Source organism: Sapajus apella, unplaced genomic scaffold, assembly GCF_009761245.1.
Source record: "Sapajus apella isolate SASKATOON/1434 unplaced genomic scaffold, GSC_monkey_1.0 scaffold193, whole genome shotgun sequence".
In the NCBI taxonomy this organism is placed as follows: Eukaryota; Metazoa; Chordata; class Mammalia; order Primates; family Cebidae; genus Sapajus; species Sapajus apella.
In genome coordinates, this window is record NW_022437133.1 from 1,135,774 (window position 1) to 1,154,227 (window position 18,454).

The window sequence follows — 18,454 nt, forward strand, 5'->3', positions numbered from 1 at the left end:
AACATCCCAGCCTGAGTAGCCTCCAGGGCTCATCCCAGCTGGGCACTGAGAGTAAAGCCTAATGTTACCCTCCAGTGGAAGGAGAAGCGTGTCCCCTACCCAGACAGCTTCCCTGTGGGGGCCTGGCCTGGGATCCTCCCCAGCCCCGCCGCATGGGATCATTGGAGAGAGGCCCCATCTGTGGAACGCAAGACTCTAAAAATAGCTGTAGGCGAAAAGCTGAAACCACCTTGGGGAGGAAAACCTTGCTGAGAGCCGGCCTGATCGATACACCAACAGCTCAGCTTCCAGGCCAAGGGCAGCTAACAGGAAAGCACAGAGAAGCACATGGGGCCAGAAGGCCCCGGCCACAGCGGGTAATAATAACTCGTCGATAAACCTGCGAGCGTTATTTTTATGCCACAGGCCCGCCGGGCACACTGACACTCCCTGCCTGCCCTGTGACCACAGGACCCCTCCACTCTGAGCCACACTTGGGGCTCTGCATGTAGAAGCAGACAGTGTTTTCAAATCTTGTTTTCAGCAATACCTGAAATACCAACCCCACAGCACACAGAAAACACCCAGTCAGCTCAGAGGAGCCTAGGGAGGACTCATGGTCCTTTACCTGCACCTCCCTCCTGGGGTGCCCTTTAAGAGGCGCCTGAGACTTCAGGCAGTAAAGCGTCATTAGGAATCCATGTAAGGGAGCAGGCAGCCAGGAGTGGTTTTCCTTGTTCTGGAATGAGAAGACTCAGAGGCTTAGCAGGGCCCCTGCATATGGGCATGGCCGGTGCTCAGGAGGCTCGCAGTCGCCCCTCCCCTCTTGTGGCCATCTCCCTCACTCTCCCGAGGGACAGCCTTGTGGCCCTTTAAGGAGGGAGGTAGCAGCCCTTTGGGCTGGGTCTGTCAGTGGCTGAGCTGCGTCCCCTCTCCTGGGCACCTTCTCAGAAGGTCGCTCATCCCTGGCATCTTCCGAACCTTCTGTGGCCTCTCTGCACATGAAGCGAAGTCCTCTGGCTTCACACAGGTACATTTACCTGGAGGAACTTCTTGATTTCAAAGTGTTCTGCTCTGGGAAGGAGGAGGGCGCAAGCCCCCATGGCCCCATCTTGGGAGCCCCGCAGCTGGGATCCCAGTGGTTACAAAGGATCCTGCCAGGAGTGGAGGCACCGAATCTGGTCTGGAGGACACCCACCAGCCATCCTCACTGCCAGGCCTTAGCCTCCCACATACGCCTATGATGCAAGGCAAGCCGACGTGACACTGTCTGCAATGGTCCTGTCCCTTTCTGTATATTCTTAGAGACAAGATGCATGTTAGTTACAGTTTGTGTATTTGGTAAAAGATAATATACCCTCCCTCTCCTCACCAAAAAGCATACCCAAAAAGACCAAATTGGAAAACATGCAGACCTCAGTAGAGCCAAGCAGGTGATGCCGTCTCATATCCCACCTCTGAATGGCTCCTGCTCCCATCCCCGCAGACCTTCTGGGATTTGCCAGAGGCAGGGAGCCCCTTGCGAGCAGCGCCACACACAGATTTGCTGAACACTCTGGCCACCAGGGCCTTGCTCATGCAACTCATCTAGCTTGCCAGAGATGTGTAAAGCTTCTAGAACGATTCCATAGACCTTCGGGGCCTCTCCAGTGCCCAGGATCAAGTCAGGCCCAGCTTGGAAGTAGCATCCAGGCATAGGTACATCTGGAGGTGTGGCCGCTTCTCTTACCTCCCCTGGCAGCAAACTGCTCCATGTGCCATTGGCCAAGCAGCATCCAGGGCAGCATGAGGGCAGGCCTGCGAGCTTGGCAACCACATGCGCCTCCCAGCCCCTCGCTAAGCACCTGCTCCGGGCTCTGCCAGGCGGCCCTCCTGTGCGCCCTGATGCACCTTCGCCTGGAAGTGTGCTGTGTCCCTGCTGGAGACCTCACCCTGCCTAGGCCCTGCCATGGGAACAGCTGTAGAGCAGAGGCTGTGGATGTGACAGGATTCCTACACTTTGGCATTCAGAGCATGGAGTTACAACTTGCCATGGTTGCACTGTGGGTGGCCAAAGAATTTAGAACCAGTGTGCACTCAGACACGGGCTGGCTGGACTTGGGGTCATCTGTGTGTTACCTTTATGAATGGAGACTAGCCAGTGGCCCAACAGGACATTCTTACCATCTCCTAATACTGTCACTACCGTACCCAACACACTGAGAGAAGCTAAGGGACACTGGATGGGGACATTCCCCAGTTGCTAGCAGCAGGCTCTGCAGCTTCTCCGCTGCAGACCGACAGACCACCTGACAGGCCATGCCAGCTGAAGACAAGGTGGAAGACAGTGGTGCCTGCCCAGGGTCCACAGGAGAACACTGTGCTCCATGCTTTTGCCGCCCACTAGGAAGGCCTGTCTGACCCAGGGCTTCAGGGATAACTTAAAATCTTCACTAGGGTGTAAACCATGCCCAAGCTTCAGTGGTTATTACTCCCTAAACTTGGCCGTAATAGAAATGTAACAATATTTCTCCTTTGTTTTTTAATTTTTAATTTTTTGATTTATTTTTAGACAGGCTGGAGTACACTGGCACCATCATAGCTCACTGCAGCTTTGGCCTCCTGGACTCAAGTGATCCTCCCACCTCAGCCTCCCGAGTAGCTGGGACTGCAGGCACATGCCACCATGCCTGGCTAATTTTTTTTATTTTAATCGTTGTAGATGCAGCGTCTCACTATGTTGTCCAGGGTAGTCTTGAAATTCTGGCCTCAAGCCATCCTGCTGTCTCAGCCTCCCAAAATGCTGGAATTGCATGTGTGAGCCACAACACCTGGGTGTTTCTCCTTTAAAATATTTTCATTGGCTGGGTGCCTGTAATCCCAGCACTTTGGGAGACTGAGGCGGGCAGATCACCTGAGGTCAGGAGTTTCAGACTGGCCTGGCCAACATGGTGAAACCCTGTCTCTACTAGAAATACAAAAAAATTAGCCAGGCGTGGTGGCAAGCCCCTGTACCCCCAGCTGCTCAGGAGGCTGAGGCAAGATAATCACTTGCAGAGGGTGCAGTGAGCTGAGAATGTACCACTGCACTCCAGCCTGGGTGACAGAGTGGGATTGTGTCTCACAAAAATTTTTTTTCCTTGTCTTCAGTTTTGCACACGCATGACTGGAGTCCAACAGATTCTCAGGGTGCACGTGGGAAACCAGCAGGTGACCACCTTGTTTGCTGTAGGCAGGTGCCAGTGCTTGTTTTCATGTCCCCAGGAGGCTCCTTTCACTTTTCAACGCCCTGCTGTGAGAATTTGGGACTCCCTCAGACACACACCTTTCCCATCCCCCAGCCCCCACCCATCCCCTAGGAAGCTGAGGTGGGTGGATCGCTTGAGCCGAGGAGTTTGGGACTGCAGTGAGCCCAGCTTTCCAACAGACTCTAGACTTCAGGTTGGATAAGGCCTTGGTTTACCCTGATGTGTGAACTGGAGCCCTCACTGAGCTTGCTGTCCACTGCGATGATGTCTTCCTTTCCTTTGCCTACAGTTGACATTGGTTCTGATGATGCGTTTGCCTGGCGTTCTGTGACCTCATTATTCATTTAACCCAGGCCCTTCTCCAGTCATCTGAACCCTCTGCCGGGCATCTGCCTGAGGAGGTCCCCACAACCTGCCACAGCTCCATCCTCACTGGGGCCTGGTGCCCTCTGGGGCCTCCTCCCATCTCTGCTGGGCGGGGCCTCCTGGTTCTGGGATCCCTGATCTTCCTCTCCCTTGCTTTACTCTCTGTGTGTTCAGGGGCTCACCACCCAGCCGCTTCCTATAAAAGAGGATGTGGGCTGTAACTTTGGAGCCTTTGAGCACCTGGGAGTGTCTTTATTCTGTTCTTACTCTTGCTTGAACTGTCGTAGGGACCCACACTCCCAGGGGAAGCTGTTCTCCTTCAGAGCGGGGGTGGCATTGTTGCCTGGGCCTCCTGTCCCAGGTGCTGCTGCACAGCAGGTTCCCCTGCTGACTCTCACCCATGAATGGGACCCGATTTTGCTTTTTCTGTTTGGCTTTGCTTTTCTCTCTGAAAGTTTATACGATCCTCTCTTTGTACCCAATTTGCTGAAATTTCACCATGATCTGTGCCTGCAGCTAAACTACATGCTGTTTTCGTGCATTGTGCCAAGCCCTGGTAGACACCGGAAAATCTTCACTTCCTTTCTGGGATATCTTTCCTGATTGCTCTGACCCGCTTTCCTCCCGTACTTCCCAAACCGCCTATGTCCACCTTTGGCCCTCTGGAGGGCACCTCTCATTATCCTCTTTTCTCCCCTATATTCCAGCTGTTTGTCTTCTCATTCCACTTCATGGAAGATTCCATTTGCTCTCCCAACCTTTCTTCTAAATCTGTCATTTTGCTTTCTTATTTTTAATTTCTAAGAGCTCTTTCTTTTTTCCAGTTGCTCCTTTTTTACGACATCCTATTATTTTAGTGATGCAAGATTTATAATCTCTCAACCTAATAGTTTTTGTTCTTCCAAATCACTTTCATCTGTTTCTCTCTGCCTCTCTCTCTCTCATGGTACAGACTTCCTCCAATCCCCAAAATCTAACACTTGAGGGGCCTCAGGCTTTGGTGCATGGTCCTGTCTCTCGCAGTTTGACTGACCTCTATCCCATTTTGCTGGGACAGCCCTTTTCTGACCCCCTTCTTTCAGAGTAGCCTGGGAGGACCCCAGGGTGCGGAGAGGGCTTCACCTTTAAACCTTCCAAGAAGTGGGGGAAAGACTGGCTTTCTGCCAACTGCTGTTGTCACAGGAAACCATTTGAACAATCATTCGCATTAATAATAAAGTGTCACTTGCCAGAGGTGATGGCCACACACAGCATGTCATGACTCAAGAGTTGAGCACCAGGGTTGGGCAAGATGGCCCTGGGATTACCCCTGTAATCCCAGCACTTTGGAAGGCCGAGGCAGGAGGATGACTTGAGGCCAGGAGTTGGAGACCAGCCTGGACAACATAGTGAGACCCCATCTCTATAAGTATGAAATAAATTAGCCAGGCATGGACTACTACAAGTGGTCCCAGCTACTCAGGAGGCTGAGGTGGGAGGATCACTTGAGCCTGGGAGTTTGGGACTGCATTGAGCTGTAATCATGCCACTGCATTCTAGCCTGGTGACAGTCTGAGGCTCTGTCTCTAAAAAGAAAACCCAAAAAATAAAAAGCTAAGCATCATTCCTCTAGCTTTTTAAGCTGGAAGTTTTCAAACACCTTTGCCATGCAGATGTTTGTCAGACTAAAAGTAGAGCACCTCCTTTATTAAAAGAGCACCCCCAGGCTTCTCTGGTGGCAGCACTGCATTAAATGGGTCTAGAACACCATATATATTTAAATAACTTTATTTGACATCACATAAAAATGTCAGCTACCATGCCACTCCTGCCACACTCACCCAGATACTTGCATGTGCACTCACACTGGTTCACACATTCACACAGGTGCACAACCATGCATGTGCTCACACACGGGCACACACTCGCCCTGTGCTAACCTGAATGGATGCCATCGGCCTATTAGGGAGGCTGTGCACCCGTGGAGGTGTGAATTTCAGTGGAAGCCACACAGCAACTGGAACTAGAACCTGGGCGTTGGATTGTCACGCCCCGCCCTCCCTTTCCCCCATAGGACTTTGTGGTTGGCCTCTCCATCCTGCTTCGGGGCACAGTCCACGAGAAGCTCAAGTGGGCCTTTAATCTCTACGACATTAACAAGGATGGCTACATCACCAAAGAGGTAGTGGGGGGCTGGGGGCGGGGCTGTGCCCTCCTCCCCTCCTGTTTCTCCACCCCCGCCGCTCTTTCTCCCCGTTCCTGCTGCCCACCTGTCTTCTCCCCATCTCCATCCAGAGACTGGCCCTGGGGACAGCAGCCAGCGGGCTGTCCTCCTTTCCCGGGCTCTAGGCCCTGGACACCCAGGTGTGGAGTGTGGGCTCGTGCCCTGCACAGCACAGCTCATTCCAGCTCAGCAAGTGTTCTCCGTCATCCTGTCTTACGCAGAAGGCCTGGGGGAGACTCAAGTGGAGAAGCCAGAGGTCCTGGCCTTGGCCCCCACCAAGTGAAGGGGGCAGTTTAGTCCCTTAATGTAGAGGTGGAGACGGGAGCCCTCCCACAAGGGCCCTCAGACAGGTTTTGTTTGGTCCAAGCACTTTTTCTGCTGCAGTGTCACCATTTGGAGATATGCACATAACAACCCATCCCCCACTCTTCTGGGAGATGAGCTTCCCCTACAGTCAGAAGCTTGTTCTGGGTACCCTGGAAGCGAGCAGCCTCCTCTACTGAGCTCATCCAGCCCCTCGCACTCACTCGTCACTGCCCTAGAGGTACCCTGCACCCTTGGATGCTGCCCTTTGGGCCCTCGCAGCCACCCCAGCCTTGCAGCAGGCTCACGCTAGCCTCCCCCTCCAGGAGATGCTGGCCATCATGAAGTCCATCTATGACATGATGGGCCGACACACCTACCCCATTCTGCGGGAGGATGCGCCAGCAGAGCATGTGGAAAGGTTCTTCCAGGTGAGCAACCACCAGCCCCTGCCCAGGGAGGGGAGCCCGGCAGAGGAAGCAGCTCTCACTCTTGGGGCCACCTTGGGGAAGTGGCTTGACGCTCCGAGCGCCCCCACTCCCCACAAGTAGGTTAAACTTGCCCCTCCAATCTGGCTGGTTGTCAGAACCCCTGAGAAGGGACTCACACCACCGCTCTGCCCTGTGGACCTAATCTGGGGATCCCAAGGCAGCTGACCCCAGGCTGGAGCTCTGTTCCTCCTGAGAGCTGTGTGGCTCCTCCAGGGAGCCACTCTGGGACAGGAGCGGGTTGGGGCCTTCACCTGTATGCATGGGGGCTGCAGAGACTGCAGGCTTTGCCTCCCACTTGCTGGGGCCACTAGACATAGGCCATCCTGTGACTCTGTTGCTCCCTCTGCCCTGGCTGCCTGTCAGGGAGGTGAGGGGTCAGATGAACATGGGGACAAATTCTGGGAAACTCAAGCCCAGGTAGGCTCATGGAAGTGGCCTGGGGGGCAGTGGGGAGATGCTTGGAGCCTCAGCAGTGGGGTGGGAGGTGGCTATGGAGGGTGCCTTATGTGGCCTGGATACAGAGTAGGGACAGAGTAGGCAGAGGGGACAAGTTGGAGTGGAGGGAGCCCACCCACCTACCCGTGACTGCTGTGTCCTCAGGCCAGGGGCAGGGCAATCTCTGTTGGGGCACAGATTCACCTTGGGCATGGTTTGGCTTGCAGAAAATGGACCGGAACAAGGATGGGGTGGTGACCATTGAAGAATTCCTGGAGACCTGTCAGAAGGTAGGCAGCACAGGAGGCCGGGCCACAGTTCACTGCAGCTCTGTTCGGAGGTGGGTGGTAGGCACTGTCCACCCCTTCCCCCATCCCAGTCCCGCCCCTGCCAGCCCAGGACATGGCAGCTATCCTTGGCCCCTCACCACCTCCTGGGCAACCCCAAGCTCCACTCGCCCTTTTGTCTGAGTTCATCCTCCTCCTCACCCACCCCTGCAGCCCACAGCATCCCCCTACACCTCCATACCCTCCCTCAGCCCCACCCTGGAGAGCCTCAAGTCAGGGGCAGACAAGGGGCCAGCCAGAGGGAGAGAATCACTGCAGGGAGTCACCAGAGCCTCCACACTGTTGCTGCTGGCCCCTCCAGAGAGCATCTTGGGGACAAGACACTGGGCCTCTGGCACCTCCACTGCCCCATTCTCAAAGCAGCTCTGATTAGCCCCTTCCTCCGCTGGGGCCAGCCAGCGTCCCTTCATCAGCTTGTACCAGATGGGCTTACAGTCAGGCGTGGCATTGAAGACAGGCTGTGCATCACCGGCTGGGGACCAGCTACTTCACCTCCCTGCCCCCAGCTCCCCTTCTCTCATTGAGACAGACAGAGAGACAGACAGACAGACAGACAAGTTGCCAGACTCAGTCCCTGGCAGGAATCTGCTCAGCGGGGTGGTATTTGGACCCCACCCAGCACCTGACTGGCCTCCCTTCCTCTCTCCACACAGGATGAGAACATCATGAGCTCCATGCAGCTGTTTGAGAATGTCATCTAGGACGTGTCAGGATGGGTGCATGGCCATGGCCACCTCCACCCCCAAGAAACCTCCATCCTGCCAGGAGCAGCCTCTGAGAAACTTTTAAAAAATAGATTTGCAAAAAGTGAACAGATTACTACACACACACACACACACACACACACACACACACAGCCATTCATCTGGGCTGGCAGAGGGGGACAGAGGTCAGGGAGGGGCTAAGTCTGGAGCCCTTCCTGGAGTCCAAGTCCAGGAGCCCCGGCCAGCCCTCCCCAGACCAGCGAGCCGAGGCTGCCTCTTGGTGAGTGGCTGACAGAGCAGGTGTGCAGGTCACCAGCCACTGGATGTCACCAGGAAGGGACTCAAGCACCCCTGCAAGGGAGGGCCCCTTCTCCAGTGTGAGCCCACCTCGCCCCATTCTCCACTCTGCTTTCTTGCCACACAGTGGGCCAGCTCCGGGCCCCCCAGCCTCCTCCCCACAGCCACTCCCTGCCTACAACCTACGCTTCTAGAAAGCCTCAGGACCCTGGAGGGCCAGCTGAGGGGCAGGAGAGACGGGGGTGATGGAGGCTGAGCCTGCAGCTTTCTGAAAATGCTTCCCTGGGGGCAGGCTACCCACTCTGGGGCAAGCTTGGGTGGTGAGGGGCCACTGGGCCCCATTCTCTCTCCGTTGCAGGAAGGCAGGAGTTTGAAGCTTAGGGACTGGGTCTTAGTGGAGAATCTGAGGGCACTCTGCCCACTCCACAGGGTGGGATGAGCCTCTCCTTGCCCCAGTCCTGGTTCAATGGGAATGTGGTGGGTGGGGATGTACACACCCTCCAGCACAAACTGTTCCCTCCAAGGTCCTCTTAGGTCCCGGGAGGAGGCACGTGGTTCAGGAACTGGCTGCCAGGGAGCCCAGGGCAGAGCTCAGAGGGGCCTGGAAAGGGGCACCTCCCTCCTCTTCCTGCAGCACCCCTCCCATGGCCCAGCGGCTTGGCTGAGCCCCACTCCTGAAGCAGTGTCACCGTCCCTCTGCCCAGGCTTGCCCCAGCCTTGCACAAAAAGCACAAGCACCCTTAACAGCTCAGGCAAAGCCCCAGTGGGAGCCAAGCACACTGCTTCTCAGAGTCAGGCCCTCTTGCTGGCTGAGGCTTGGGCCCAGTAGCCTCAATACAGTGGCCCTAGGGAGGACGCATGGGGGGGTCTGCCCTGTGCCTGACAGCACTGGGGCCCCAAAGCCCAGCCTTAGCCCAGCCTGGCCGAGCAACATTCAAAAGCACAAAGTTTCGGGACTCTGCTTGGCTGTCCCCTCCATCTGGGGACGGAGGATGCCAGCCCAAAGCTGGAGCCAGTGGTAACGGCTGAGGAGCCTGCAGCTGGGGGATCAGCAGAAGCCCTCCTGCTCCCTCCTGCTGGGGCCTCGAGGAGAAGGAACCTGGTCCCAGGTGGCACGGCCCCTCCAGGAACATTCCCACATAATACATTCCATCGGCAGCCATCCCAGCTCCACTCAGGCCTGGCCCCAGGTGCCCCAGGAGGCTAGCCCCAGAGTGAGCAGACCCTCAGAGGAAAGGTGGTATGGTGGAGGCTGTGGGAGCCCCTCGGCATTCACGCACAGCCTGGCCTCGCCCATGGAGCTGCACTGACGCCAGGCTCCAGGCCCACTGGGAGCCTCTGCCTCCAGGAGGGCATGAGCTTTCCCTGGCTCAGGGATCTCCTCCCTCCCCTCACCCCTTGCCCAGCCCTCCCAGCTTCTAGGGCCAAGGCCTCAGGAGAGTGCCACCACCACACTCCTGCCAGTCTGGAGCCAGACTGGCTGTGCGGCCCAACCAGGAGGAGCTTCCCACACTGGGACACAGACCAGCCGCATGTCTGCATGGCAGAAGCGTCTCCCTTGGCCATGGCCTGGGAGGGTGGTTCCTGTTCTCAGCATCCACTAGTATTCAGTCCTGTATATTTTAATAAAATAAACTTGACAAAGGAAACGATTCCTTTTGGCTTTGTCCCGGCTCTAAACTTCAGCTCAGCCCTTCCCACTCTGTTGCCATTAGCTGTGGATCCTGCCCGGTGCTGTGCTGGTAACGACAGCTGGCCCTGGGGCAGAGAATGCCCCTCCAATTCTCAAGCTCATAGTGTGACCTCACTGAGGCCAATGAGGAAGAGATGTGCATGGTGGCCCTTTGGGGCCCTCACGAGAAGCGCCAGCCCTGGAGCCTCCACACAGACCCCACAGGGCAGGAGGACTTCTTGAGGCACCATGTAATTTTCACCCCCAGATAATTTTTCTTTCCCAGTTCCAGGAAGTCATTCTGCGTGTCCCCTTGGCTGGAGAGGGAGGGTCACAGGGCAGAAGAAAGCAGGATTTGCCTGAACACATCTCTTGGTGTTTATTTTCAAAAGTATAAGCCCTGTGAGGACAATGGCGGGGAAGAGACAAGAATGAGAGCCTGGGGAGAGGGAGTTCTCCAACTCACCAATTCAAGTTTGAGAAATCCAAACATGTCCTGAGCAAGCAGAATAAAACAGAAGTCACCTAAACGTGTTACAGTGAACTGCAGAACACCAAAGACAAAGAGGTCACAAAGACAGCCAGAGATAGACTGGTGGTCAGCTCTCCTCAGTGACGATTCGAAAAGACAGGAATGGCATGTCCATTTTGTTGAGAGAAAAGTTAACTGTCAACCTGGAATTTTACACCATGCAAAATATTTTCAGCACTGTGCGGTAGCTCACGATTATAATCCCAGCACTTTGGGAGGCTAAGGCAGGTGGATCACCTGAGGACAGGAGTTCAAGACCAGCCTGCCCAACATGGCGAAACCCTGTCTCTACTAAAAAAATTAGCTGGGCATGGTGGTGGGCACCTGTAATCCCAGCTACTCAGGAGGCTGAGGCAGAAGAATCACTTGAACCTGGGAGGCGGAGGTTGCAGTGAGCTGAGATGGTGCCACCGCACTCCAGCCTGGGTGGAGTGGACATTGTCTCAATAAATAAATAAATAAATAAAAGAGACTTTGCCACCAATAGACACTAAAGAAAATTCCAAGGGCTTTACTTCATGTGGAAGCAAGGTCATCTCCCAGCTAAAAGGTCCAAGGTGCAAGAAGTATGAAGGGTGTAGAGAGCAGTAAATATTGAGGGAACCCTAAGAAATGCAATGTCACTTGAAAAAATAGTAAAGAAAAAAATCAGTATAATTTTCAAAAATAGCTAATGCGATATTTCTAGCCTCACTGCTCTCCCAGAAGTGATGCCTGGCAGAAGTGAGGCTCACTCACCCACATGTTTGATAGTTGGTGTTGCTGGCAGAAAGCCGAAATATCAGTTGGGGATGTAAGGAAGCCCAGGTCACATGTAAGTGTGTGCTCTCAATGTGACCTGGGCTTCCCTACAATATGGCGGCTGGGTTCCCAAGGGCAAGTCTCCTAAGAGAGAACCAGGAACAAGCTGTATTGCCTTTGATGACCTAGCCTCAGAAGTCAAGCTGCATCTCTTCTTCCATGTTCTATTCATCAAGAGTCACATGAAGTCCTACTGAGTTTTGAGCATAAGAGAACTAGTCTCCATCTCTTGATGAGGAGGTGATAATGTCTGGGAGAGCAGTGGGGCTAGAAATTTCTCATTAGCTATTTTTAGAAATTATACTGATTCTTTTTTTACTATTTTTGCAAGTAGCATTGCATTTCTTTAGATTCCCTCAATATTTACTGCTCTCTACGCCCTTCATGCTTCTTGCAGTAGCCTCAAGCACACAGGACAGACAGGAGCTCCCCACACACCCTTGTGACATAGTCACCCACCTGCCACAACACAAACCCCAGTTCACCATTCACCAGCTGTGTGACCTTGGGTAAGTCACACAATCTCTCTGTGCCTCAGTTTCCTCATCTGTCAAACAAGCACAAGGAGAGAGCTTGCATTACAGAAGCAGGCTTAAATGAGCACAGGATGTTCAGATACCACATCCAGCTCCAGCAATGGGTTGGACCATCTCATGGCTTGGCATTGAGGAGCAGACCATTCCCTGCCCCGGCACTGCTTCTGTGAAACGTGACTACCCTCTGCCTCGCTTCTCTGTCATGTGCGGCATCTTCTCTCCATAGGGCACACTCCCACCGCCCCAAGAGGAGTTGACTGGACTAAAGATAGCCCTTTCTGCTGGGCATGGCTTTCCCCTGCCAAGCCTCTCACTGGCCCATGGATTGACAGCCCCTGGGACAGGGTTGGGGCTGGTCCAATCTGCCCTGGGAGCCAGCACTGTGCTGCTTCCACTCAGGCATCAACACAGAAGCCTGGGTGGGAAGGGGGCAAAGGCAGGGGAGTCCTCCTGCCCCCCTCACCCTTTCCTGAGGGCAGAGAAGAGCTTGTCTCCAGTCCACACCCCCAGTGACTGCTTGACACATGCCGTGTCTCTAAGGCCTTGTGGCATCTAGGGCACAAGGCAATGCTTCCATTCGGGAACTTTCTGTGTCATCTTGAGCATGTCAGTTTACTTGCTGAGGCTTGGTCTCCCTTATCTGTAAAATAAGCAACAACAACAACAAAACTCCTCTGCTAGGGCTAGTGTGATGATTCTGCATGCACGTCTACTCGTCTTTTAAGAAACATGGGTGTCCCTCCTTCCTAGCCATTGATGTGTGCCTGCATCTGTCCCTTTTCTATGGAAATGACTCGTACCCATAAGTCATCAGAGAGTGAACACATATTTCAGAAGGAGTTTCCACATCTTGGAAACAAATCTGTGCTGGTCCTCAGTTTTCCTGGTAACCCCAAGGCCAGTGTGGGGACCAGCTGGCTGAGGAGGGGACCGACTGGCTGAAGAGAGGCAGTCCAAGCCATCCGGCCGCATTTAGGTCTCAGGCTTCTCAGCTGCAGAAGAGGTTTCCTGGGAGACCCGAGTGCGCATCTGAGGGCTGTGACCCCCGCTGACCACCAGGGGGCAACAGGGCCGCACCGCGGCCTCTAGCTCATTCTGGCCTTCGCTGAGGAAGGTCCTTGGAAGAGCAGCTGTTCCCTTGTCATTTCCTTCATAGCCCCAAAGACACGTTCCTATATCTGCCTCGCTCTCCATATGGTTTGCCTCCAAAACTGAATGTATCAAGTAACGAGCACACCGAGCGCACTGGGTGCTGGGGACTGGCACATTGCATGTTCCCGGCCTAATTCCCCTTGGCGCTCCTAAGAAGCCTGCAGGTGACCACTCTAGGCTTTCTGGACTGGACCAAAGACAGCTTATGAGCCCCACTCACACCCTTCACAGGCCCCTGTCAGGTCCGGAAGGTGGGAGGCAGCGGCCTTCCGGGAACCCACAGAAGGAGATGCCTGAAGACAGCTGAGGCCCACAGACTTTGACACGACCACACCCTGCCCTGGGGAGGTGGAGACCTCTTTGCACTCTCTAGGGACCCTGCTGTCTTCAACCTGTGGCCCATGGCCCTAAACCCTCAAGAAGCCAAAACTGTCCTTCAAGTTCACGGCTGCCTCCCAAGCTCCTCGGCCCTCCCTGAGCCCTAATCATTGCATATCTGCTTCCGGTGGGATTTTGACCTTCACTCCCCATGCCTTCCAAGTTGTTTGTTCCCAGTCTAGGCAAGGCAGGTGCCATTCCCCATTTATTAAACACCTTCCACACCCGGGCACAGCTGCATTGTGAGTCCACAGGGAACAGGCCACAGTTCCTGCTGTCAGGAAATTCAAGTCTGTGGGAACAGCGGAAAGCAGTGAGAACAGGCCCTGATGGTGACAGTGGCAATGCAGGAAGCCACCTCGGGGCACAGGCTGGGGACTGCACTTGTGGGGATGCAGTGGAGGGCTGGGACTTCCCCTGGAAGTGTGAACAGAACAGGAGTGAGCACGGCCTTCCTTGGTGCGGGACGTGTCTGCTGTGTGTTCAGATCGCTGTGGAGCCTTTGATCCCGGTCACCAGCCTTGAATTCCCTGGCGGACACATTCCAGGCAGGGTTGTCTAGCATGAGTAGGGCTTTGACACCTACTGCAGAGGCCCTCTCCGACCCAGTTCTGCCCTCCTCCGAAGGTGGCTCTTTGATCTGTTTATTGCCCTTGTCAACCTTCTGTGTTCCAGACAAGCCCCCAAGTCCAGATGCACTGCTGCCAGCCCAGAGCAAGTACTGGGCCCTAACCTAGCCCTCTGGTCCTCTCACCTGGGCCTCAATCCCTTGGGTTAGGGGCCTACCAAAGGCCAGCCATTCCTGGAGAGGAAATCACTGTTCATCCAGCTGCAGTGGCCTGGACTTTGTCCCAGCCAGCTGGTTGTCAAGGGAATGTGTAGAGTCCTGTTCCCTGCAAGGTGAGCTTTGCAGGGTCAGAGGTTGGGAAAAGAGTTGGTGGGGCCTGCACTGCACAGGGAAGGGGGCCCGAGGGCCGGTGACAGAACCAGCATGGCCAAGAGTAACTCCGTGCCTGAGTGAGGCCAAGCTGATGGTACCAGGAAGAAACCCTCCCCACTCCGCCCACACCCCCGCCACTCACAGGGACCATCTCAGGGATCTAGAAAGGGAACACGCGGGTGTTTTTTGGCTTTGGCCAGAGCTGAAAGGTCCTGACAAAGGGGCTGTGTACCAGGTGTGGGCCTGTCAGGAAGGTCCTGTGTGGCCCTGGAAGGGAGTTAGCCTCCTCCTGCACAACGCCAGCAGTGGGGGCAGCCGTCTTTGAGCAGGGGTGGCAGTATTCAGTGGACCCCCATTGCCTCCCACACACCCCCATCTGCTGCCCGGCCACAGAGGGCCATCAGTCTTAGCACTGGCCTCCCTGCCAGCCCCGCACACCTCTTTGTTCTCTCTGTTCCTCAAACAGGAAACCCAACTTCTCTCAAGCTCACCAGGTCCTGCCGTTCCTGCCTTTCCTCTTACTCTTCAGCCTGTGCACAGATACCCCCCTGCTAAGCTCTCTTACCAGCTTTGAACATAATTAAACCTTTCAGGGATGAAGGATCTATGTCTGCCCCATCCCTCTGCCTGAGGTAAACAGCCCCCAGGAACGTCTCTCTCGCACGTGGCTTTGGGCACCATGAGGGAAAGGAGGAAGGTGTCCGGTCTCCTGACTGAGCACCAGTCTTCTGGCTCCTCAGCCTCCTCTCTCTTCTCCTGGCAGTAGCCCCCAGTCTCACTGGGGGAGCCCTCCTCCACTCTCCATCCATGAAACCTTGGAGTTGGCCCTCACCTCCAAGGGAGAAGAGCAAGGCCAGGCCTAAGCCAATGGGTGCATTGCCTTCCTCAGGTCATAGTGATTGATGGAGGGGCGGGCACATGACCGGATTACAGTCATTAAAGCCCAGGGAGACCTTTGCTGGGAAGGCTGGGAAAGATGCTCCCTCCTCCCACATCTCTGAAGCTGCAAAGGTGTGAGTCCCAGAGCTGTTGCATCATTTTGTCACTGTGAGGAGCCATGGAAGGAAGCCAGCAGGGGAAGTCCTGACTGAGGGCCGAAGGGAGAGTAAACAAAACCTGGAAGGGTGTCAGCCCTGCAACTGCACCTGAAGCCACCGCCTTCCAATCTCTGGACTGTTCTCTTATGCGAGCCAGTATGGAGGCAGGGCTCAGCCAGTGCTGCTGAAGTGAAGCACAGGGAGAGAGGCCATGGCATAGTGCTCAGGAGGCCCAGGCAGGGCTTCCAGGGCGGGGCCAGGCACAGGGCCTTGAGCCTTCGGGGTGGTGAGGCCAGCTGTGAAGTTATACCAGGGTCAAAATCGCTTAGAAACACCTCAGCTGTCAGGTTGCCTGCACTGGAGGGGGCCTCGGCCTGGCCACCCACCCCAGCCCAACCCCTGCTCCATTCACTTTCTTCTGACTGTGTCCTGACCCACAAAGATAGCACATCAAGCCAGGCGGCACTTTTTCCCAGTTTTGAAAAATCACCAAATACAGCAAAACATCCAGAAACTAAAAATAAGGCCCTAAGGAGCCAGGCATCTGTCAGTTCCTGATAGCCAACCAGGATTTTGAAATCCTCAAGTTTCTTGCTTTGTTGGCAAGCTTTCCTAGTAGAAAACTTTCCAAGTAGGTAGAAGTTTGTTCTGGGCAGAGCAAATAGGGCCCAGAGGGGAGGAATCCCTGGTCTCCTCCTCTTCTCCCCCACCCCACCCTAACCTCATTCCCTGCCCACTCCAGGGCCCCATTCTGCTGCCCCTGCAGATGTCGAAAAAGCAACAAGACACTGGTTGGCAGGGACAACCATCTATCCCATCTATCCCACCCAATCTCCCATCCAGCTGTTTCTTCATTCATTCATTCATTGAAACAAAAACAAACGAACAAAAAATAACTTATGCACCCAGCACTGTGCCAGGGAATAGGCATAGAACAGAAGAATACCTGCAAAGCCTTCTCAGGTAGACTCTATACTTTTTCAGAGACAAGACATTAATAAATTAAATCCTATGAAAGGCATACATTTACACGCATGTCATGATCAGGAAGATGAAGCCAATGGTTTAGTGAGAGCTTTGGGCCAGGCGCATGATCTGGAGGCTCCCCAAGGAGCAGCCTTTGAGCCCAGCCTGCAGGATGAGGAGGAGGGGGGCCGGGGAAAAGGGTAAGGGATGGGAGGGAGACAACACTGCTAGGGGCTGCAACCAGATCCCAGAGGCAAATGTTGGGAAAATGGAAGAGGCCCACAGGGCAGAGCCACCCTAAAAGCGTTGACCTCAGTCCGACAGCAGCATGGAGCCGCTGAGGTGTATTAAATTAAATTGGTGTTTTGAAAACCCCACTCTGACTGAAACATGGACACCAGATTGGAGAGGACCCAAGTATGCAGAGGAACCAGGGAGGAGGCTACTCTGTTTGGCTATTGCCACACAGCCACTGAGGTTTCTCACATGTCACAGGGCCAGGGCTTGACAGGGCTGCTAGGTGATTCCTGCCACAGTCACTCATGCCAGTTGCAATTAGACAGCAGCTGAGGTGGGAGTCACTTGATGGTTGGAGTGTTCATGGCCAATACACATGAGCTGCGGAGCCTCTGGAAGGCACTAATAGGAGAACCATCGCAGCTGGACCGCTAGGATTTTGGAGCCAGTCTATACCCTCTCCTGGAGCCAATCACTCTCCTTTTGAGAAACAGCCTCTAGCTTTGCTGTTGGGCTTTGGTAAAGACTGAACACCTAACCATGTGCTGTCAGGCAACCATGTGGCCTGAGCTTCCCAAAACAATCTGTATTGTCAGACCCACCTAGTCATAAGCTGGATGTGCCATCAAGTGGAAGTGGCAGATAAGAGTCGGAGCTCAGGCAGTGGAGAAGGGACAGCTAAGCTGCAGGAGCAGGTGGCTCAGGTTCTCTTGACATCAGGTTCAGTTGCATTGCTTCCTCTCCCTCAATGTCTGCCTATGGCTTTCTGCACGTTCTTTAGGGTCAATCTACTGAAGAAGAAGAAACTCAAGCAAGACTTATGGATGGATCTGTACAATCTGCTGATGACACCCAAGAGTGACAAGCTGCAGATGGCAGCCCACTTAGGGATGACTCTGAAGGGCAGTGGTGAAGAAAGTCCTCCAGTGTATAGAACTTTGGGCAGTATATTTGGCTGTCTGGAGTAAGAGATGGTGGAAAGAATGGTGGCAGGAATGGGGTCTATGAGTGGTCTCAACTACATGGATTTCCCCTTCCCAAGGTGGACCTGGCTAACACCACTGCTCAGACTCAGTCTGCCAACAACAGAGACCAATGTCAAGTCCCTGCTATGGCACCATTCCCCATGGAAACTAGCTAGCCACCTGGTGGCAGGTTGGTTACACTGGACCACCTCCATCATGGAAGGGGCAGAGGTTTTGCCCAACAGGACTTATATTCTAGAGGGTTTCAACTTCCCTGCCCAGGATTGTCTATGGACTACAAGAAGTGAGAGTGCTTCTTTCACTAGTACATTTAATAACTCACTCACAGTAGTTTTGTTTCCCATCCTGGCCACTTTGAGCTTTGCTGGCCTGGAGACATTAGTACTCAAAGGGAGAGTGCCTCCACCAGAAGACAGAGAAGTTAAGGCTGCTTCCTGGTCACTTTGGGTTCCTTATGCCACTGAATCAACAGGTAAAACAAGAGGGTTGATCCAGTGGCTGCAGTGATGGGTTCTGATATCCAAGGGTAAAATTTGGTTCCAAGAGGAATATGGTTGCTATAATGGATGCAAGATTTCAGAGAGTTTCACCAGCACAAAACTACAGCACCCTCTCTGCTGTCTCTAGCAAGGTCTGGATCTCATGGTCTGTGGGGTGGGAGCTTCTTCCTTGGTGCTTCCTTGGATCTTAGGAATTTGGCTGCCTTTTTTTTTTTTTTTTTTTGAGACAGGGTCTCCCTCTGTTGCCCAGGCTGGAGTACAGTGGCATGATCACGGCTCACTGCAGCCTCAACCTCCCTAGCTCAAGCAATCCTCCCAACTCAGCCTCCTGAGTAGCTAGGACCACAGGTCCCATGGTACTGGCT

The 18,454-nt window shown here is 54.3% G+C and overlaps 1 protein-coding gene across 3 annotated transcripts in view; it reads left to right on the plus strand.

Annotated features, from left to right (window-relative positions):
• KCNIP3 (potassium voltage-gated channel interacting protein 3) overlaps positions 1–10,001 on the plus strand; it is a 96,518-nt gene extending 86,517 nt beyond the window's left edge. Inside the window, exons 6-9 of one of the 3 annotated variants that reach the window (XM_032269491.1) lie at positions 5,626–5,733; positions 6,405–6,509; positions 7,232–7,294; positions 8,005–10,001. In XM_032269491.1, coding sequence (XP_032125382.1) covers positions 5,626–5,733; positions 6,405–6,509; positions 7,232–7,294; positions 8,005–8,052 — 324 coding nt within the window. In that variant the 3' untranslated portion in view covers positions 8,053–10,001. The other 2 variants (XM_032269492.1, XM_032269493.1) reach the window with 2 other exon arrangements.
• The last annotated feature ends 8,453 nt before the right edge of the window (positions 10,002–18,454 follow it).